Raw genomic sequence first — 22727 nt, 5'->3', positions numbered from 1 at the left:
GCAAAGGGTAAAGGGTCTGTGACAGTGGTACAAATTATGTGTAATGGGTGTGCAGAGGATAATGAGTGTGCAAAGGGTGTGCAAAGGGTAAAATGTGTCTGATGGGGTATGAAGGGTGTGAAATGGGTGTGCAAAGGGCAATGGGTGTGCAATGAGTGTGCAAAGGGCAATGGGTGTGCAAAGAGTGTACAAAGGGTAGAAGGTGTGTAATGCATGTGTGGCGGGTATGCAAAGGGTAAAGGTTATGCAAAGGATAACAAGTGTGCAACAGATACGGGGTGAGTACTGGGTTGTGTTTGGTGTGCCTGCAGCAGGGGTGGCACGGGTTGGGGGCAGCCTCTCATTTTTCCCAGCGGGGGCGGGTGGTCACCCCAGTCTCACCTGGGGGTGGCATCGGGCATGAACCTCTGGGGTTTAAACCCTGCTCCCCTCTTGCTGGTCTGTTTTCCCTCAGCTGCACGTCCCAACAGCCCAAATGCTGCTCCGGGGTGTTGGCACATCATGGCACGCCACGGCACGCCACGGCAGCCGGTACACTGCCCACCCAGCCTGTTCCAACAGCCCGGCCACGTGGCCCCCCGGCGCCCCAACAATGGGCAAGCCTGGGCTCGATGCTGCTGCACGCTGAGCCGCAGTCCCTGCCTGCAGCTCCGGTGCTGCTGGCATCTGCATAGAGCTGGGAGCAGGCTGGGAGGGCGGCTGCGGGGCTCCCTGCGAGCCGGGAGCTTGTGAGGGGCACGTGTGCTCCCTTCACAGATGTGTGAGCTGCGGGATGTGTGAGCTGCATGGGCGTGCACAAGCTGCAGGACGTGGTAAGGTGCATGGGCCTGCGTGATCTGCCAGCCGTGCAAGCTGCGTGGACTTGCACGAGCTGCAGGACGCGTGTGAGCTGCACGGAGGCGCACGGCCTGCAGGACACACGCAAGCTGCAGGAGTGTGCACGAGCTGCCCAGACACACTGCTCACCGAGCGAGCGTGGTCCAGCGCAGCAGCGTGCAAAAGCTGGGTGTGTGCAGGCAGCGGCGAGCATGGGGCTGCGTGTGAGCGTGGACAGAGCAGATGGGACATGGGGGTGCCCACCGACTGTGCAAAGCACACGCATGTGCAGGGGCACACGGAGGGTGCCCGGGGTCCCCTGTGCATCACTGGTGAAAGGGGAAACTGAGGCATGGCCAGGGCTAGGAGATATCCAGATTAAGGGGCTGCGGTTGTGCCCACAAACCGCAGCTGCCCCAGCAGGCGCAGGCAGAGGACTGCGGTTTCCTCTTGCTGGTGGCAGTGGTGACAGTGGTGACAATGCAGGGGATGAGCCCTCCAGGCATCCTCAGGATGGGCGCCGAGCTCCCTGGCTCTTCTCTCGCTGCAGCCGATCCCACATTTGCTTCAGAGACCCTGAGCCCAGCGAGAGTCTCTCCTGGGATCCCCAGGGTGTCCCCAAGGTGAACCTGCCACCACAGATATTCAGGGGTGTCCTGAGGGGCCCGAGCTCCCCACTTTGGTACTTCAAAGCAGCAGGGATTTTATTTTTCCCCTCCCCGTGGCAACACTCAGATTAAAGCATCCCCTGTCAATTCTCGATCCTGGCCATTTTCAGTGCATCGGAGCAAAAATCGCTGCTTGTATCTGCTGAGCGCCCTGAGCTGGCAACAGCTCCTGCACCCCTCCTGCTTCCGTCGAGCGCCCGGGGGACGACAGGCACCAACAGGTCTCCCTTCAGCTTCTCCCACCTCTAAGAAAATGAAATGCCAAAAAGGAGATGAAAAGCAGAGCGTTACGGGGGCCCTGCAGCGCTGGGGATGCTCAGAGCCGGGGTGGTGCAGCTGGAGCATCCTCATGCTGCTGGCAGTGGGGTGGTGAGGGCCCCACTGTCCCCACACCGTGGCTCTTCACCAGCTATGATGGATGCAGGGCTGGGCATTTTGGGATGGATGCAGGTTGCCCCAGCAACGGTTGCTATGGAAAACACTTTGGCAGTGAAATTTCCAGCCACATTCATGTGTCCATCATTGTCTTTGGGAGAGTCCCCCTGTGTCCGGTGAGCCAGGCACGGCCGGCTCCGCACGGCGCAGGCTGCACCGCGGCTGCGGGGACGGTCTGTGCCGGGCTCGGCTTCTCCCTCTGAGTCATGGCATGGGGAGCTGTTGGAGGACCCCAAATGGGGTGCTGGGGGGACATGGTGGGTGTATGTCGGACTGAGGGAGCAGGCTGTGCCATGCAATGCCATGCCATCTTGATCGGCTAGTTACTGATTAACAACCCATTGGCCCAGCCATGCCCCAACCGTTGGATGGGATGCATTTCAGTGAATTCATGCCAGGGCACAGCTCCAGGACAGCGGGACATCCTGGGAAAGGGGGTGGCACTGGGACACTTGAGTGCTGGAGCCGTGCCCAGCGGGAACCGCTGGCTCTGGACGGGGCCGCCGGCTCCTGCCTGTGGCCCCACCAGGTCTGCGCTTCAGAAAAGAGCCTCCCGCCTCCTGGAGCAGCAATAGGATTACACGGGACTGAGTCTCCTAGCAATGAACGGAGAAATAAATCCTATAAGGCAGGACAGGATTTATTAGACTTCAATATTCTGGAAATAATGAGGACATTTCTCTTGCCTTGTAATATCATGGGACCCAACAGGATCACAACAAGGATTTATCCCCATGCCTTCCCAAGGTGTTGGGTTGGTTTATATCTGTGGAGAAGCGACTGCTCCTCTCTCCAGGGAGTGGCATGGCGGGGCATTGCCTTCGCCTCCAGAAAAGCCGAGGTGGAGCGTGGGCCCTGGGCTGCCCCAACAGTAGCGGCTCTGTTCATCTCCCCATTCACTGCCCGGCGAGGGCGGGCACTGATCCTTGCCCCCGGCTGGGCTGTGCCACCGCTGCTGGCTGAACCTCAAACGCCAGCAGCAGCACCCACCACTGCACCAGGATGCCTGGGATGGGGACCCTCGCTCTGTTAGTCCCACACTGCTGAAGCCAGAAACCCCCCTGCACTGCTGGGTGGGCCGTTGCTGCAAGGAGAAGTAGTGGGAGAGGCTGAAAACAGCAGCTTGGAGAGCAGGATGTGGTGCCCCAGCATCATCACCTCTGGAGCAACAGGTTTTTCTCACCCTGGTTCCCATGGGGAACTGCTGCCGCGGCTGTGGGGAGATGCCTCCCGGGCCGATGCCGCACTCTGCTCCCTCCTCTCCCTGCCAGCTCCAGCACGGTGTCACTCTGCCCCACGGCAGTGCCACCAGCGCCGGATCACATTGTGGTCCTTAGTGCAGCCCCCAGGATGCCCCCCCTGGGCAGCCACCTCTCAACCTCCTCCCTTCCCCACATCCCTGGGATAAAGGGGCTGATAAGAAAGATGGGGACGGATTTTTTAGCAGGGCCTTGCGATAGGACAAGGGGTGATGGTTTTAAATTAAAGGAGGGGAGATTCAGGCCAGACATGAGGCAGAAATTTTTTACACTGAGGGTGGTGAAACACTGTGCCAGGTTGGCCAGAGAGGTGGTGGATGCCCCATCCCTGGAGACATCCCAGGCCAGGCTGGATGGGGCTCTGAGCAACCTGAGCTGGTGCAGATGTCCCTGCTCATGGCAGGGGTGGCACTGGGTGAGCTTTGAAGGTCTTTCCAACCCAAACTGTTCTATGATTCTCTGAGGCCTGTCACTGAAGCAGCTTTAAATGCACGACGCTGCCTCTCTGTCTGCAATTCTCGCAGCCCCGGAACAGCCTCCCCAGGCCCCACCGAACAGCTCAGTAGTGACAAGCCCACGGGCACTGGTTGGACGCAGCCGGGACGTGGCAGAAGCCGCCACTGTCCGGGCACACAGACACAATCGCTGCCTTGTTCGGGGCCCAGCCGCACAAGGGGCCCCTTCAGGCAGCTGGGGAAGGGGGAGCTCCTCAGGGTGAGGTGATGCTCAGGCCATGAGGGACAACTTGAAGGGTCAAAATTATCCCAAGCAAATACCCTTGTGTGGGTTCTGACCCATGGAGGATACATGAGCTTCCTGGAGAAGACAGCTCAAGGTGGACATGTTTTGAAAGAGAGACCCACGTCTGCTGGGAGCTTTGCTCCTTCCAGAAAGCTTGGGGCTGGTGGGGATGCTGAGGGCTGGTGGGTACCAGGGCCACCCCCCTTCGTGGGAAGGCGGCTGGGCAATGGAAAGAGCAAGCGGACTGGGGTTTAGGCTTTTTTTTTTCTTTCCTTCCTAAGCAGCCAAGCTGTGTTTTCTGGAGACCTGTAAATCACTCCTCATCTTCAGGAAAGAGAGGCGAGGAATACATGATCCAACCAAGCAAAAACGCGGGACGCTTGGGAGCGCATGTGGAGGAAGCCAGGAACCAGCCGCGGGCTGGGAGCTCCTCGCGGCCGTCCCGCCGAGCCCGGCCCAGCGTGCCGGGCCAGCAGCCGGCACCGCGGCCCCGCGTCGTCCAGCCGGGCCGGGCCAGCAGCCGGCACCGCGGCCCCGCGTCGTCCCGCCAGGCTGGGCCAGCAGCCGGCACCGCGGCCCCGCGTCGTCCCGCTGGGCCGGGCCAGCAGCCGGCACCGCGGCCCCGCGTCGTCCCGCCGGGCCGGGCCGGGCACGCTGCCGCGCGCTGGGGAGCCCAGCAGAGAGGGGAGCCCCGGCTCTCGGCCACCGTCGTTAAACTGCACTTTTCCAGCAGGTCAGTTTGCTTCCAAGATTTCAAAACTTTCCACATTTGCTCAGCTGAAGGAAAAAAAAAACCACAGAGGACAGAGAAGAGAGGTCGGAGTGCTTTGGGAAAGCGGCGCTGGGCTGGCAGGCAGGATCTCTCACACTGGGATCACCGATCTTCCTAATTTACCAGCGTGCCAGTGGAGGCTGCGCTGGCCAGATCCCACCAACACGTTATTAGTGTGTCTGTAAATCCAAAGCCTTTCCCCTGGGCTGTCCGGAGCTGGATGCTGCTGCGGAGCTCTCTCTGAACACAGCCTGGAGCTCTTTAAGGCTTTTAGGAGCAGCACTGGGTTTGGTGCCTCTGACCTTTGGGATCTCCAGATGTTCCCGTGCTGCATCTCCATTCAGCTCTTGCTTATAACACAACTCACAGAATTATCTTCTATTTCTAGACCCCGAGCTGCTGCTGAGCTGCTGGAGCAGAACAAGCCCTTGAATGCAGCTGCATCAGGGGCCCGACACAGCACCAGCAGCCGCCGGGATGCCCATGTCACAGTGAGGATTTTGGTTGGCAGGTCCCGAGGAGCCAGACGCTGCAGGGACCTGCCCTGTGTGGGGTGACGTGATCCTCCCCCACTTCCATCCAGTGTGCGAGGACTCAGAAGTGCAGTCACGAGGTGATACAGAGCAGAGAAGATCCCAAATATTCCCTCCTCTCCTCCTCAGCCCCAGCAGAGCAAAGTGCAGCAAAAGACAAATAATTTTCCCTCCTGCCGGCTCAGCCCTTACAGCAGGTCCAGCCCTCCGGCCCCGCTTGCCTCTTGCTGTCAGCGAGGATCTGCTGCAAACCAAGCCCGGCTTAGGTCCCTGCTGGGAGGGACCCTGCGAGCAGGGCAGGACGCCACTGAGAGGAACCGGGGATGGTTCTGTACCCGCCCAGCGGGCCAGCAGCCCGGCCACCGAGGCAGCACCCACCACTCACTGGCCCCAGAAATGAGCTGAAACCTCCCTGCAACACTGCCTTGTACACAGACTCCAGTTGTTTTTGCAACCAAAACTAAAGCAGCAACTGGCTTGGAAGTGTTTGGAGATGAAAACGTGTCATCACCCCTGTTGCTTTGTTTCTGTCCAATTTCAGGCTCGTTTAAGCAGGTCTGTAGCAGTGGATTCTGTACATAACAGGGTGCCAAAGGCTGCGGCTCCCCCCAGCACGTGGTGTTTTGTTCTCGTCTATCCTGCAGCGCAGCCACAGAGCAAGGGCTGACTCAGCAGCTGACACGTGAGCCCAAAGCTGCGACCATGCTTGGAGCTGCGGGCAAGGGCCAGCAGCAGCATCGCTCGCAGGAAGGATGGGGCATGTGCCGCTTTCCCCCCAGCACAGGCTGCTCCACCAAGCGGGCTTGGAGCATCCTGTGGGGAAAGGCCGGGGAGCTCCTCTGCTGCACAGGCCAAACCTTGGGAGGTTTGAACCTGGCCAGAGCACAGGGGGTGGCTGAGGTGACCATGTATCACTGGCCACTTGCCCCATGCTCAGGCAGCTTCACTTGCTGAATATCCCTGCATGGCCAGGCCTTGGGTGGGTTTCCTTACTCCTGCAGCACAGCTACAGCAAGACACTGTCCCCATCATCCCCCAGTTCCAGATTTAATCCCACCGCCAGCCCCTGCAGTGCAGCAGGGAAAACAATCCCAGCACTTGCCCTGCCCCTCAAGCTGCTGTCAAGGCAGACACCAGCCACCTCTGAGCAGGGGTTTCATGATCACAGTCAGACGCTCATTACTGTATGTGACCCTTAATTTCTTTGTCCTTTGCTTCCCACACAAACCATGCTGCCAGCAAGCAAGAGTGTTGGGATGGAATACTTTATTCACATAAACGCTCGGATCCTGGCCCGTCCTGCCTGCTGCAGCTGCTCCCATCTTCTTGACAGTGTGAACAAGGAAGGATTTCTTCATCGCCTTGCTTACCCCCCCACTCCCAGCATCACCAGGCCCCACAAACAAGTACAGACAGTTCGGCTTTGTCCGTGCAGGAGCGCAGCACAGAGGGGCAGGGAGCACTGCGGGGCTGGCAGAGCAGAGAGAAGGGCTCCAGCCCCAAATCCCACAGCTTGTGCACGCACAGCAGCCATGGACCTTCCTGCAGCTTTTCTCTCAATCAAATACACCCGCTGAGCCTCAACCCAGGCTCCAGCACCCTCCCAGCCTTGGGGGCTCCTCCTGCCGCCAGATGCACCCAGGGTTGGCAAAGGATGGGTGCCACCATCTCTTCTCCTTGGAAAGCTGCCTGCCAGGATCATGCTGGTTTCTTCTGTCACCTTCTGGACCATTTAACCCTCAAAGTGCCCCCTGCCCACTGACAAATACCCTCCCCAAACTATTACAGTAAAAGGAAAAACCTGCATGATAAGACATACAGGCTGAGTCTCGGGTAGAGAACGGTTCTGGTGCCCGGTGGTCTGGCGGTGGCCGGCAGCCCCCAGCCAGCGCTTGGGCACAGAAAGGAGCAGGATCCCCCGCTGCCATCCCTGGCACATCAGGGCTTCATCCTGCTCAGTCTGAGGTCGCGTTCGATTTCGAACTGCCTGTGATCCACGCGCTCCAGGAATGCTTTCCTCTCAATGTACCTGCAGGGAGGCAGAGGCACAGGCTGTAAGTGGTGTCTGCAGCAACCAGTGTTGTCCCCAGCCCGGGGCAAAGCCCACCCAAAGGGACGAGCAGGGAGGGAAGGCATCCTCTGCTTCTCTCCCTCTCTCTCCATGAGCTGATCACTGCACTGAGCATCTCCCACGGACACCAAAACTGCTCCACAGACTGCTGGGTGTCTTCTGGGGGACTTGTCTGGGGTGAAGGGTTCATGTAGGCTGGAGCCATGGGCTGACTGCTCTGGTTCCAGCTCCTCTCATACAGCTCAGAAATGACCTTCACGAACAACGTGAAGGAGCTCAGGGCAGGTCCTCGCAGGAGAGGCAGCTCTGAGGTTGCTCCCTGGCTGCCCAGGTGACCCTGCCCACACACCCCCCGACAAAGCACCTCTCAAACCCAACCACAGCAGCACAGCCCACCATACAAACGGGTAACGGGCACAGGGAGCGTCAGGGATGCAAAGAGCTTCACTCAACAAGTCTGCAGCAGCTCAGGGATCCAGGCCAGGGGTTTCCCAGCCACAGACCAGCTCCCAACCACCACCGACTATTTACTTCTGCCTCTCAGCACCTGAGTGCTGCAAGGAAGGCAGGCGTGCCTGCGCCTGGAAAAGCACCTTGCCGCTCATTAACGGCATGCAGCTGAATTTTAATGTACTTCGCTGCAAACCCTTGCCACAGATAGCCTGGGGCTGTGCTACTAATTAACCTACAGAGGGAGTGAAATTGCAATTCAAAACAGGAGCTGTAATTGAATCATCACAATTGTTTTGCATTTGTTCCAGGGTGGCAAACACTCGGCTGTCATGACAAGGTCATTACACTGGCACAATATGCACAAGCCACTGTGTTCAGTTGCTGTTGGTCGCTGCTTTTCCTGCACTGCAGCTGGTGCCTGCGAACCAGGGACACCCACTGCTCGGAAGCAAGACTGAAGGCTGCAGCAGCCAGAGGAGAGATGAGCATTGCAGGCTCTGCGGGTTTTGCAGGCTCCTGGGCGGCTGGCAGCGTGCACAAAGGTGCCCAAGACCCAACTGCGTGGGAAGGCTGAAGCTCCCTCCCACCACCGGCAATGGTCCCCCTAGGGCAGGGGGGCTGCTCTGCCTTTGATGACAAGGTCTGCAGCCATCAATGATGCTCCCGCGACCAGGGTGCCTTCGCCCTTGCTGCAAGGGACAGCCCTGACACTCCTGCCTACCCAGGCATTGGAAACGAATTAATCCAAATTCATTTCAGCGAGCAATTCCCCCCCAGCCCTGTCCCCGAGCGGATAACAGCCCATTCCCATCGCAGCCCGAGCCTGTCTCGTGCTGACACAACGGGGTCAGCTTATCTCCACCGGCTGCGAGGGGCAGGGGCCCGGTGTAATGCAGACGATGCGCTGGCTGCGAGAAGGGATTTTTTCAGCCCTCTGCCCATGGCCGTCGGAGGGGGGCTGTGCACTGAGGCCCCCTCCCCACGCCGGCTCAGGAAAGGCAGGCAGGGGAGTGTCGTTTCCCTTCGTTCCTGCGAGCAGGCTCCTGCGACCGGGCTCAGAGAGGCCACGGGAAGGAAGCTGCGGGGTCACGTTGTACGTTACAGTCTGTCATATTGCTGGGCGTGGGGTTTTCCTCCCCCTGTGCTGCTGAACACCAACCGCAACCACAGCTGGGAAGGCGAGGGACAGGGGTTAACACTGGTAACCTGGGAACACCCCAACTGCATGGGCGGCAGCAGCCCAAGCTACTGAATTTGAAGCTCCTTCGGCCCTTTCCTCCTTCTCCGTGGCGGCTGTGCCTCTCTGGCAGGCAGGGACTGGCTCCTGGGGATCGATACGGATCATGAGCCAGGAATGCGGTCTCACCACCGCAGCCAGGGGCTCTGCATGGAACAGGAACTGTGATGTTACCCCATGGCATTGTCCTTGGCTGGCCCCGGAAAAGCGCCGCAGGGACCAGCGCAGACCCCACAAGGCACTACCTGTGCACACTCCGGGGTTTATAGGGCCCACAGCCCAGAAACAAGCCCGGCCGGATTGTACAGGTGCACGTGGAGGCTGGAGGTGCTGACGGACACAAGCGGGGAAGCAGCGGGTCTGCAGGGTCAGCGCAAGCCCCCCTGCACCCCAAAACCTGTGCTTGAGCCCCACCTCTGGTTCCCAGCTTGGCTCTGCAGAGCCGGCAGCAAAGTGCTGCCAAACATCAGTGCAAAGTGCATGAGCGTGGCACAAACACCCGTCTTGTGCTTGTCTAAATAACCTTTGCTACCTGAATCAATACCTTCCTGTAAATTACCAGCCTGCGTGGAAACAGGGCAGCTGTGATCCACGGCAGAGGAAGAGGAATTTGTTGGGAGAAGAGGCTGTTTCTGCTAACGAGGGCAGCTGCAAACTGCCCAGGGGAGGGTTTCATCAGCACTGCCTGTCCCCTGCCAGTCACCATCAGTCACCATGCACCCGGAGCGGGGCTGCTCCCCCACTGGGTCTGCCCTACAAAGGTGGCCCAATTAAAAGGCTGCTACACATTTCCATTTATAAAGCACACCAGAGGGATCAACAGCAAAGGGCAGAGCTGCCTCTGCTCCTTACTTCAGTCCCTCCTGTCAAATCCAGGACAGGCCCTCAGGATCTGACGTGGCCAGGCTGCACAAGCCCAGATCCTGCTGCTGGGAAAACACAAATCATCGTCTGGGGATGGTGATACAAGGGGAAGGAAATCAGAGGCGAGGGTAGACAGAGCCACAGGGCAGCACGTGTCCCCTCTGCCCCTGGCATCCCGGGGCCAGGCTGCAGCGGGCTGATCACCGGCATCAGCAGCAGAAAGGTGCTGTGCCCCATTACGCAGCCAGCCACCAAGCACAAGTTGCTGCTGGAAAAGGGCTGGGGAGGTCCAAGGCACTAGGAACTCTCAGCTGTAAACACCGACTTCTGTAAGGTTATCACAAAAAAAAAAGACAAATTCAGCCTGCCTTCCCTTCTGAGCAAAAAGAAACACCTCCTGCCTTCTTCAAGACATGCAGGGACGGTCTCTGTGGGGCGCGGGCAGGTGTGGGGCAGACGCTTCCAGGAGTGGGTTGTGGCTTTCCTTGTCAGGCGTTTATAATTACAAAGCAGGACAGGCAGGGATCAGAGGTTTCTAACGCACGTTGGCACCAGGAATAAAGGCAGTGCCCCGCTCCCCGCTGCCTGGGTTGAAGGGTTAACAACCGCTCGTTATGGTTTTTATGGAGAAGTGTAAATGATTGCCCACTGAAGGGTGAGCAGAGTCTGCATTATTAAAGGAGCAGAGCTGGCCTGCAAGCAGAAATGCAGAGTGCTGCGCATCCATCGGTGCTCCTCCTTTCGCCCCTCCTTTACGTGTGAAGCAGTGGAACAGGCTGCCCAGGGAAGTGGTGGAGTCACCATCCCTGGAGGGGTTTAAAAGACGTGTAGATGAGGTTCTTAGGGACATGGTTTAGTGCTTGAGTTACATTATAGTTGTACTTGATGATCTTGAGGGTCTTTTCCAACCAAATGATTCTGTGATTCTATGGATGTAATTCCCAGTGAGCAGATACTCGACTGATCCCCTCACATTACATGCCTGACTAGCACAAACAGATTTGTAAGGAGTGTCTAATGATATCACGGTATCCCGTTCCTCATTTGGTTTAATGAAAAAAATCACTTGCCAGTAGCCCAGCAGATTTTCTAGCCTGGATGTGACAGGCAGCAAAACCCAAAGCAGTCCAGGCTTAGAGATGTGCTCTTAAAATCGCTGCTCTGCTTTGCTCATATTTTCCATGTGCTGATCCCTTCTTCAGCCTTCAAGGACCATTACGTTAGCATCTCTGAAAAGGTCTGCCAGGCGTGAAGAGAGAGCTGTCCTGCTTGTACAGGGTGAGAAACAGCACTGACCAAGACAGGTCGACATACTGGATTTGAACAAACAAGAGATGCCACAAAACACTAGCGCGGGGGTTGTCCCAGCCTGTCTGGGGTGCGTACAGTCCAGCTAAGAGTGACGGACCCTGATTCAGGCTGATTCTACCAACTGTGAAAAGAAACAGCGTGTCCCAGCAATTGTCAGGAGATGGTCCAGCTTTCAATGGTGGTATTACCATCACCAGCCCAGTCTGGAGAGGCAAAGGCCCAAAGCCATTATTGCACATGGCAGCCACTCAGGACATCTGCATGGGGCACATTTTCACTTCACATCCCGTCAGGACAAACCAGCCAGGTGCAGCAGACAGAAAGAGGACCCTTCCCTGGAGATGGGTTCTCCCAAAGCAGCCTGCAGCTCCTGATGGAGCTTCATGGGAGAAGCTGACCCTCCTCTTCCTCCTCTGCCTGGCACACAGCCTGGCTCTGCCTTGGCTCTGTTTTTCAATGGAGACCCTTGCGTACAGGACTCTGACTGTGACATTCACTGTGCCACAGACAGCACTGGTGATGAGCTGGTGCATGTGTGCTCTGTCACACCTGTACACGATGTAAATTGTTCACCTCCTTGGATTTCAGAGAACTCGGAGGAACATCTGCCCCCTCTAGCACTCCTACAGTGTCCAGAAACAGATTAGGGCAGATCTGATGGAGAAGGGGTGTTGTGGAAGGGTGCAAGAGTAAACTGGAAAACACCAACAGTTATAAAAGACCTATTTGAAATACAAAATCCAATCTGCTGGAATGCAGAGGCTCTGAATGTTTCCTGTAGAGTCAAAGAACAGCTTACAATAAAAATACATTTTATGAGCTGTCCAGTAAGCCGGTTATGTTTTTCCAGAGCTTAGCAAAGCACTTGTAGTGGAAACACCGCTTCTGATCTTATTATCCTTTCCTGCAGTGTATGTTATTAACTTTCTGTTTTATTTACAGCATTGCCATTTACTTTTACGATATCTCCATTAACTTCATTGGAGTGAACACTGCTTGATGCACACAATCAATGCCCAGTGCTGCCATAATCTTTAATGCACCTTGCCAGCTGTTCTAGGTTTGCATACATCTTTACGCAGGAGGAGGGAGGAAGGATGCAGCTGGAAAGTGTCATTTGAAGAACAGAACAAAAACCAGACCTCTCAATAAAAGACTTTTTTCTTTTTTTTTAGGAGAAAAAAAAAGAAAACAGGGCAAGGGCAATTGTGCTTCCTCATGGGAGTGCTGCCTTAGACCAGTTCCCGCTGCCTCTGTGTCACTAGCAGAAGAGAAGATAAAGCACAGCCAGACGCCTTCAGCCTGACTTGAAGAACTCACAAGTTTGTTAGCAGGGAGTGATAGGTGCTTGCAGGCTTACTTGTCTCCTTGTGATACCTAGAGCAGCTACTGGCTTTAGGTCTCCCTAGAACAAAGCCTTAAGAAATCCCATGGGTTTGCTGAACTCGCTAGCAAGCGAGAGGTTCCTGCATATATAGGAAGTGGTGGGAAATGCTGGACTGCCAGGCAAAGGCCCTCTTACCCGTCTTTCCCTCGGTTATGGATCGCCAGCTCTTCCACAATCCCCTCCTCCTCCTTGAAGTTCTCCCAGTCCAGTTTAGATTTCTCCAGTGTGCTCATCTTCTGCTTTTTGGCGCCGATCTTCCCCAGGAGGCTGCTCATACCGCTTGGCCTCTTCAGCCTGATGGAGAGAAGGGAGCAAATGTTACTTAAATGCAGGAAGACAGCACCGGTCTGCAATTAAAAACAGCTGAGAAAAGTCACGCGTGAGAGTGGTGGCCTTGATGGTGGTGAGCCACCGAGCAGATGGCCACCAAGTTCAGGCAGCCCGCAGGCAGCAAGGTCACACTGCCTGCGGATCCCGCTCCGCCGTTCCCCGGGAAGCAGCAGAGCTCATTACACACATATCTCAAGTGCTCGCTTTTTGTGAAAGGGCTTTTTCATTTATCTTCTGAAGAGAACAGAAAGCTTTCAGGCCAAGAGAGATCATTAAATCATCTAGTTTGACCCCTTGTATACACCAGGCCAAGCCATTCCACTGATCACCTCCGTGCTAAGCCGGTTCTTTGTCTTCAGTTTAAAGTGTTGTTTTCTGGAAAGGATCCAGCCTCAGTGCGTCACCAGCGCTGACAACACATCCAGGAATTAACCATTTCGTTGGTATCAACATGCCCGTTTTCAACTTGATTTCGTCTAGCTTTAGGTTCTGGTTGCCACTGCTTATTCTAAACCTAAGAGTACTTTGGTGCCCAGGCAGGTCTCATTAGTAACATACACCATAACGAACTTACATCTGATCTTTTTTTTTTTTTGTTAAGAGATACAGCTCTTTATGACTCTCAATGAAACACATTTTGTCCAAGCCCACACATCATTTCTAAGGTCTTGTCCCCCTGCTTACAATTCAAGTCTTTGAAGATGGGGGCACCAGAGCTGCGTTTAACCCTCACGCTTCTGATTGCAAATTTGTTTCTTCCCAAGGATTGCCTAAATCATGTTAGTGACACCATCACGCGACACGTTGAGTCCCAGTGTGTGTGCACCGTGATCCCACGCCAGCTCCCAGGTCCCTGTTCAGCAAGAAAACCACCTTGGTCTTTCATCTCCTTGTTCTTAGAAAACCAAAATCCCACCCGTGCGGTGGGGCCCCTGAATCTTCCCTTTATGTTGGGAAAGGCACACACAGGGACTCGGGTCAGCCGGGTTGCCCTCCGAGGAAGACAATTCTCAGGGCTAAGAACCCGTAAAACAAACTCGTATTAACCCCTTCTTAACCTTCCCCAGGAGAGGGGGGCAAACAGCATCCCATTGAACTCGGTGTTTACACACATTCCAGAGATAACTTCAGGTCTGCAGAGCTCTTGCCTCTGCAAGAAGCTGGAGAGGAAATGATTCTCGTTCCTGAGAGACGGAGGAATTTGGGTTGGGGGGCCCAAGGAGGGCAGCCAGGTGAGCATGGCAGGCTGCTCTCCATCACTTCTCTGCAAGCACGACCTGCCCAGGGGTAGCTGTTCTTGGGAACCCATCCAAAGTTGTCCTTATCGGACCATTAGCATGGTTTGTGCTTCCATAATTTGCAAGCCTCTAAAGGAAAATAATTCTGCAGTTTATACGGGATTAAAGCAAAGAAAATGAGATCTTTGTAAGCCTTAGCCAGAAGATTCTCAATGCAACAACGGCTGGTCATGGTCACTTGGGCTTGCAGCTTCCTGACATAGATATATTTGGGCTACAAACGCTGGATTAAGGGCATCTTGTCAGGCTCCATAGCCACAGGACAAAGCTGCCTGCCCCTCCTCATAGTGCCCAGCCAGAGGAGCTGAAATATCCTTGGACCTGGCCTTCTTATTTTGTTCAGTCCCTGCCCACTGCCGGAGAACGTGCCAGCAGCCCACACTTCTCACTCTGCAGGCACACAGAGCAAGCTGGATGCTCTTTTATTCACCTTTATCCCTGAATGTCTCATCAAGACGTCTACAGCCCTCACATCACGACCATGCAACAAAACCTTGATCCTCGCTCAGCCTCCAATTCTCCCTTATTTTTCAAGACAGGATGGCTCCAAGTATCCTTATCTGCAGGTAGCAGCAAAGTGGTGCAAGGGGGTAAAATGTGCAAAGATGTTCTCAGCACAAGATAAAACCAGAGAGATTGTTTCCCACATCTGGCTATCCAGGGCTACATGTGGGCCTTGCACAACCACCAAAACCAGTATCAGATGCACGTTCAAGTTGCAAGGGGGAGAAAGAGAGGAGGTAGGGACAAGTAAGAAGACAAAACCAAACACAATATTGGGCAAGCATCCCCTGTGGCAGTCCCTGCTGAGTGGCCGCCTGGAAGGCAGAGCTTGGTGCTCGTGCACGGCAGCTCCATACCCTGCACTGGGAGGCCTTGGGTTTCAGCAAGGGATTTAAAGATGCTCTGAGACAGACCTAGGGAAGGGCTATGGCTGATCAGGCTGGCAACGGTCCTCTCCCCTCAGCCTGGCAAGCAGAAGGTGTTTAAATTAACACAAGGTATTCAATAACACATTTCTCTGAATACATTTAACTTCCCAGACTCACTTGTGCTTATGGTTCTGCGTACCTTTGAAGTGGGAGAAGCAGGGATGCAGAAATGGAGGGTGTTGTCTCTTGTCCCTATGTGGCTTCTAAATGGTTTTTGAGGCAAAGAACCCTGATGCGGTAAGAGCCATCTCACCTGTCCAAGGGCACTCACAGCTCACCGGCATCCCTGGACTGACAACCACTGTACTAGAGAGAGGCCCGACTCTCCAAAAGACACGGCACGCACCTCAAAAACCCACTTGAAGCTATTTCAGGATCTCTCTGAGGTGTTAGAGGTGTGCCTGCCCCACAGAGCGACAGGCAGGCTTGGAGGCAGGCTGGCACATGCCGGGACTGGCGGCTTTTTGGCTGAACCTGGTGCTGTCAGCTGCCGGCGGGAAGAGCTGAGCTGGGACAGGGGCCAACGGGCTCGGCTGGGCTGTGGCACATGTCCCTGCACGAAACACAGACTGGGACACGCTGACAGGTAACTGCTGTCCCCAAACCACTGGGGAGGGTATCCATGAGCAAAGGGAACCAAAGGCGAGATGGTTCGTGGCCAGAGGTAGGAGAGGCGGTGTCGTCTTCACAGCAGGGAACAGGGGCTGCAGGATAAGCGAAGGTTGGTTATCAAGCATTTTTTCTCCCATGGGAATTCCTGGCATAAATACATCCATAAATACACCTCTACCTGCACACATCCATGTGTAACAGTGCTCAAGGCCTTTGTATCTCCTCTTGGCCATGGATCTCAGAAATATCCCTTAAAAGTTACAACTCACCCCACGTTTGAAGCTACAGAGTCTAGGTTATGAACACGGACCTCCAGCAAGGGCTTCCAAATAGCCGCTAGAACGCTTGGAAGTCCCTTCAAGGCAATGGAACCTAACAAAACGGTGCAGGCTATGTCGCACCCTTGTGTTGATGACTACTCCCAAAATACTGCTCATACCTGGTGTCAGCCCATGCTGGAGGTGGGCCCTGGGCTGGATGATCCGGTTCTGCTCCTGCCTGGACAATCCTGAGCTGCTGCAGCAGGACCAGCGTGGGCCAGGCAGCGAGGCGGAGCCGCCACGGGCTGAGGGACGTGTTTGAGTCTGCTGCTGAGCCTTTCATCACCCTGAACAAATCAAACAGCAAACCTGGGGGTGGGAATTCCTATGCTTGTGCCAAAATGAAGTAAACGAGAGACATTAAAGTCCAATTAAAAACTTGCTTGGCCTTAAACGCCTCATCTGTTTAAAAAAAGCAAGTAAAGGGGCCTGATTAATTGCATTCAGTGCCAACAAGAGGAATTATTACCCTTTTTGTACTCATTAAGGGTATCTGCTGTGGCATCTTTAATCACTAAGGCATTTAAAAGAGAGAAAGTAATTTGCTAAGACATAATGGATCCTGGGGATGAGAATCAGGACAATCGCCTATTTAGGACACAAAAGACACGTTCTTTTCACAATTAGAAAGCGCAGCCCAAATCAGTCCCTGAACCAGCAAATAAGCGTGCTGGCAGGCTCTGCCTTGGCAGGGGGGATTCCCCTGGATCCATCTGGTGTCTTCAGGACAAGGACCTTGGTTGTCACTGTCACACACAGGGACAAACAGCCAGCCAAGGGCTCCCTTGCTGTCCCACCATAGGCAAACGTGTTCTGTGCTCCTGTCCTCAACAACAAGGTTTCCTCCCGTCTCAGTGTGAGCCTGCAGCCCCATCAGCACCTTGGAGAATTGCTGTTCTACCAGCAATGAAGTGGCACTGCCACACGTAATCCCTGCTGTCTTGTCACATGAAGGTCAGCAGCATCTGGGAAACGCGTGCCTGCCTCCAAAGAGGCAAACTTCATCAGAAGCTTTAGAAAATAATCTTCAAGCAATAGGAGAACGGGGCTACAAAGGACTCATAGTGCATCCTGAAAGGCAAAGCAAGCTGGGTTCTGAGATGGTGGGTTCCAAGGTAGGTCCTCCAAAGGCCTCCTGACACCAACCCCACACTCACTAGAGGTTTCAGTACTTCATTGACCTTTCACTTATGTAAGTTTTCCCCAATGACTAAACTTCCTTGCTCAGCTTATGACTTATCTTCTTCCTAGTAGCTACTAAGAACAGATTATTCCCTCACTTTTCGCAGAAGCCTTTTATGTCTTTGAAAGCTTTTCGTATCCACCTCCCCCCTGACTCAGCTTGCTCTTTCCTAGACTAAACAATCCTGGGTCCTCTCAAGCTTTTCTCATTCCTCATGGTTTCCAGCCCTCTGACCACTCTCACCGTTCTCTCCGGACTCTCTGCTATTGGCCCACATCTTCCTCAAAACGAAGCATCCAAAATGGGAAAGAAAAGGCTCCATCCATAGCTTTACCGGCCCCGGGAATACTTCAGATGCCTTGCAAAGCATGCAACTCCTTACACGGCCTCCTATGACGTGTGCCTTTTCACAACCGTGTGACAGCACTGACTCATGTCGAGCCTGTGATTCACTGATATTTCTGTTTGCTCTGCCGCTGCCAAGCCAGTTATTTCCTTCTCGATCCACGCAGATGATTACTGCTACCCCAAGACAGAGCTTTGTGCTGGTGCTTCTGTGCCGTTCCTCCTGTTTGCTCTCACGTTTCCCTCACCATAGAAGATCTCGGATGTCTTTGCAAATCAGCCTCTCCGCCTCACAACACCCATGCTGCAGCTGTTGAAGAGTAACACAGGGGAAAGTACCTCCCGTCTTTGTGAAATACCAGCGGAGACAATTTAGCAGCTGAACCTGAACCAGTTGGCCAAACAAGATCAAGCGTCTGGCCAGAAGCAGGCAGGGACCAGCAGGGTCGGCCTGCAGGAGGGGCTGTGACAGTTCATGTTATCCGACCCGACGACTGAAGGGTGCCCAAAGGACACCCACCCACGTGTGGATCAAGGAGCCAGCAGTGTCCCCAGTTCCAGCCTCACCTCCACCCCTGGGGATCACAAACCCTCTGCTGCTCTGTTTCTGCTGGCTCTGTGGGAGCGTGCAGACCGCAAACCCTGCGCTGCTTCTCCATCCACCTTCTGTCATCCTCCTTGTGTGGGTAACAGCAGCTTCTGTAGCGGGAAGGTCCTACTTCTGTTTCCTATCAACACTTTTAAGAAGGGCTCAATTTGTCAGAAGCAAACACTGAACACAAAGTAGGATGTTACTAATGCTCAGTTAACACCCTAACACTCTTCTGCCTCCCTTCTTCTTATGTCACATTTTGGGGAGATAATGTGAGCAAATGCACTTAGAGGACAGTCAATGATGTACACAAATCATGAGTGAGATGTTTGTTTCTCCTCCTTAGTGAAATCCAGCCCCTGACCCCTTTTAAACAGAGTGGCTAATAAAACCTGTTTTGTCAATGAGGATCTTGTGACAAGACTAGAACCAAGAAGGACATTTTTTTAGATTATGTTGTTTCTTCCAAGACATCTGCACACCCTGCAGCTACATGATGGGGAGACAAGACAATAGAGCAAGGCATCTTCTCCGACCTTATCACAGGCTTTTGCACGTCCCAGAGCAGAGACAATTTGGTGCTCAGCACTCTATCACCACCCAGCATACATCCAAAACATCTCGTGACCCTCCTAGAGGCAGTGCAGAGCAACCTTTCTTTACACAGAAATAAACCTGGACTCACAGCCATGACGTGATTTCACCAACAGAAATCTTCCAAGGCCAGAAAAGAACCCCTATCTCCTGCCCCAGGCTTTGTACACAGATTATCAAAGAAACCACCATCACCATTTACCATGAAAAAAGGCAGGTTACACCTACAACCTAAAAATCCACTCTCAAGCAAGGTTCAGAACCAGGATGGATAGCTTCATTGTGCATTAGATGATGAGACCCTTGCAATGGCCATGGGCACTTACGCTGTCTGGCACAAGAAGACAAGAAGGACATATCTACTCGCAGGTTTCTCAGCACAGCTGAACGGCTTTGCAAATCTTCAGGCAGAAGAACCCAACTCAAACATAAGCTCTAACACAAACTGCTTTCCTGCTGGCTCCCTGCAACTCAGAGCAGCACATCAGATCCCACTATTGGAATAAGATGCTGATGAGTAAATGCTACCAAGTGCAGAGAGGTGGCATCTCAGGCCGCACAGCCCTTAAAGTACCATGTTCACCATCAAAAATGATCCAAGGCTGGAACAGCTCTGCTGGGAGGACAGGCTGAGAGAGCTGGGCTTGTTCAGCCTGGAGAAGAGAAGGCTCCATGGAGACCTTATTGTGGCCTTTCCATGCTTAAAAGGGGCTGATAAGAAAGATGGGGACAGACTTTTTAGTAGGGCCTGTTGGGATAAGACAAGGGGTGATGGTCTTAAACTAAAGGAAGGGAGATTCAGGCTGAACATGAGGAAGAAATTTTTTACGGTGGTGGTGAAACACTGGCCCAGGTTGGCCAGAGAGGTGGTGGATGAACCATCCCTGGAGACATCCCAGGCCAGGCTGGACGGGGCTCTGAGCAACCTGAGCTGGTGAAGATGTCCCTGCTCATGGCAGGGGTGGCACTGGATGAACTTTGAAGGTCCCTTCCAACCCAGCTGTTCCATGATTCTCTGATCAAGCCCTGGCTCCCCTGCCCAGCTCCCTTCCCCACTGGATCCTGCGACACTGACTGGCAGGGCAGTGACAGCAGCTCTGCTCCTGTCACCCAAGCACTTTGATGGTAGGGATGCAGGTGAGAAGCTCTGCCGCTCAGCAAAGAGAAGAGCACAAGATTGTGTAAATAGTACTATCTACTCCCGCCATGAACTGCTGTAAAGCTGAATAGTTTCCTTAACGGCAGGAAATGGTTCTCATACAAACTAACCACAGCTGGGAAACCAATGCAGCCAGTAAATACTTTCATTTTAATAAAATAGAAGACTCCTGACCAGCGCACCATGGATCACCTGCCCTGCTGTTCTCCCTTCAAACAAAAATGTGCATGGGTGGGTGACACAGTGTACGAGGATGATGGATGCAGAGACCATGTGCCAGCTCTACTCTTCACTCCCAGCCTCTCCCAGTCATCTTCCTTGACAGAGGAGCAAAAACGCTGGTGGGGAGGAAGACGGGCACATGCACGGTGGCATCTGCTCCTCAAGGTCAAGGTGCTGTAGCCGGACAGAGCAGGCAGCAGCAGAATGATGGATCCCAGCATTGCCAACTTGCAGGAACCTTCCCCCATATTATAAAAGAGGTCTTCCTCTTCAGACCCCAAACCCTCCATAACTGACCAGGGACAGAAAAATCTCCCAGGCCAAGCCCAACTGCCTTTTTTTTATTCCCCACTTGGCATAATTTCTCAGATGGGCACTTGGATGTGGAGAGTAGCAGAACTCATTCTCAGCCCTGCCTGTCGCAAGAGGTATTTAAAACCAAAACAAAACAAACAAACCTCCCCCCAACAACAAACAAACAAACCCACAAAAAAAGAGAAAGCCTCCCCAGCACCATACAAACAAACAGTTAAATCCCAGGTGGGGGGAAAAAAAAACAAGGAAGAAGGAAATGAAGATAAAAGGAAGGGTGGATGCTGGTGATGATCCCGTCTGGACAGCAGTGCTGCCAAGGAGCTCACTGCCAGCTCAGATACTGGTGCCTGTCCATATGCTCCGCTGGCTGAGCTAGTAGCAGATACTCAGCATTTACCCCCTAAAGCAAATATGAAGTGAGCCATAGAACCTGCCTGAAATAGTCCAGGGATCTCTGAGGCAGGGTTATAAACCCGTATTTTTGCAACTAGGATCACAAAGCCTCTCGCACTCTGAAGAGTGACACACACCAAACCAGTGTGGAAACATGGCCACGACCGGGACAAAACCCATTTGGCGGTGCCATGGGGCACAATGGAGCATGCAGCGTGGGCAGCTACAGCTAAAGGCAGCAAGAGATGCAGGTACGCTGGCAAAATGCAATTATCCTGCCTGCAAACCCGCCAACAGACCAAGGCAAACTTTAATCTACAGCACAGAGGGCTTCACTGGCAGCAGCAGCTCCTGGTGAAAGTACAATGACCCCTGCAGAAGGTGGTTGGTCTGACTGCAGCAGGGCCAGCCTGAAGTACTTGCTATGACAAACAAGGAAATGTGGGTTTTAACTCGAGCCGACGGCATGAGTTAACTCTTCTCAGGCTTTTGTTCAGGCTTGCCAGCCCAAGTTGACCCCAAGCTGCTTTGCCAACACTGCTGTTGAAATGCAAGCTAGCAAAATGCAAAGAGCTAAGCCCAGCCCCAGGTCCTTGCTGGTTTCTCAGATCACCCCAAACCTCCTGAGACCTCAGGACAGTCTCACGGTGAAGACCCCTACACGAACACCGATGCGCACAGCTTCTCTCCACTCGTAGGAAGTCTTTGACACGGGCTCTGCTGAGCTGAGGAGCTAATCCAGGATCACAGCGCAAAGCACACCTATTGTTAAGATAAGCAAGATGGGAGACACGTACGGAAGAGAAGGTGTAACCTCTTAAGAAGCCAGAGCGATAGCTCTCCTTCCCACACACCTGTCTGCCTTCCTATAGCCAGTGTCTACATGGAAAAGAGTTTAAGATGGAGACAAAAGGTGCTGCCAGGCAAGGACAGCCAGACTGCTACAGCCCAGCAATCCAAGCCTGGCTGAGATGACGCGGTTTCCATCAGCAGGGAGAGCCAAGGGCAGATGTGACAGACTAAATGCACGTGTGATGCTGCCCTGGGGAGGACTGCTGCAGGCAGCAGCAGAGCTTGCCACAGGCACGGATAATGCTTAATGTATTTGTGTCTAAATATAGTTCGTGGGGAACAGAAATTTGTCACGGGGAAAAAACCACGTCACTCCCACCTCCCAGCATCAGTGAGCAACAGCCCACCAAAGGGCAACGCTTTGGTGTTCCAGCTACTGATTTATTGCTGGATTTGTTATTAATCCAGCGCAGCAAGTTTCCATGGGATTTCACAAGTTGTGCAATGCTCCTTCGCTCTGGCAGAACGCACCTCACCTTCAGGAGGGAAATAAGTGTCACAGCACCAGCTTACAAACAGCAAAGCTGATGTGGCAGGGGGTGAAGGGGCTTGCAGAGCACCAATGCCACGAGGTACCTGCGGAGGTTCCAGTTAGTGACTTCGTGCTCATCTCCAGGTTATGGATCGTGCTGGATGGGCCTTTCCAAAGCGCAGGGCTGGAAAAACACACCCAAGGGATGCCTTTCTCCAAAACAAGACAGCACAGATCTGGCACCGCCTTGTTCTCCAGTCTGGGGAACAACCTGGGTGTAAATACACACTAATACTGCACACACGAATATAGTTATTCCAGGAATAAAAACATAGTTGTGTCTCCACATACACCAAGACACAAATTTTCTGAGGAGGGGAGAGATGGGATGCTTCGGCTCAGGAACAACAGAGAGCAGCAGCAGTAACCCAGGTGCCCAGCTTTGCCAGAGCTGCTTTCCCTCAAACAGGTCCCATGCCAGAGCACCCAGGTCTGTACCCACCTCTCTGGAGGACCTAGTGGAGAAACACACGCTGAAGTCTCATTTTACAGGCTCTGGAG

General features: G+C 53.9%; 2 protein-coding genes across 2 annotated transcripts in view; one reads left to right on the top strand and one right to left on the bottom strand.

Annotated features, from left to right (window-relative positions):
* The window catches only part of COG4 (component of oligomeric golgi complex 4), a 371279-nt gene that overhangs the window by 282570 nt on the left and 65982 nt on the right, over positions 1-22727 (top strand). The gene's annotated exons all lie outside the window — the stretch shown is intronic.
* The window catches only part of CFDP1 (craniofacial development protein 1), a 64334-nt gene continuing 48087 nt past the window's right edge, over positions 6481-22727 (bottom strand). The window contains exons 6-7 of the mRNA XM_082062731.1: positions 12683-12841; positions 6481-7253 (exon numbers count right to left, since the gene is read on the bottom strand). Of these exons, the coding sequence (XP_081918857.1) occupies positions 7163-7253; positions 12683-12841 (250 nt within the window). The 3' untranslated portion in view covers positions 6481-7162. The remainder of the gene's footprint in view (positions 7254-12682; positions 12842-22727) is intronic.

The sequence above is a fragment of the Streptopelia decaocto genome (assembly GCF_964273445.1).
Source record: "Streptopelia decaocto genome assembly, chromosome: 11".
Taxonomy (NCBI): Eukaryota; Metazoa; Chordata; class Aves; order Columbiformes; family Columbidae; genus Streptopelia; species Streptopelia decaocto.
This window is presented reverse-complemented; position numbering and strand designations above follow the sequence as displayed.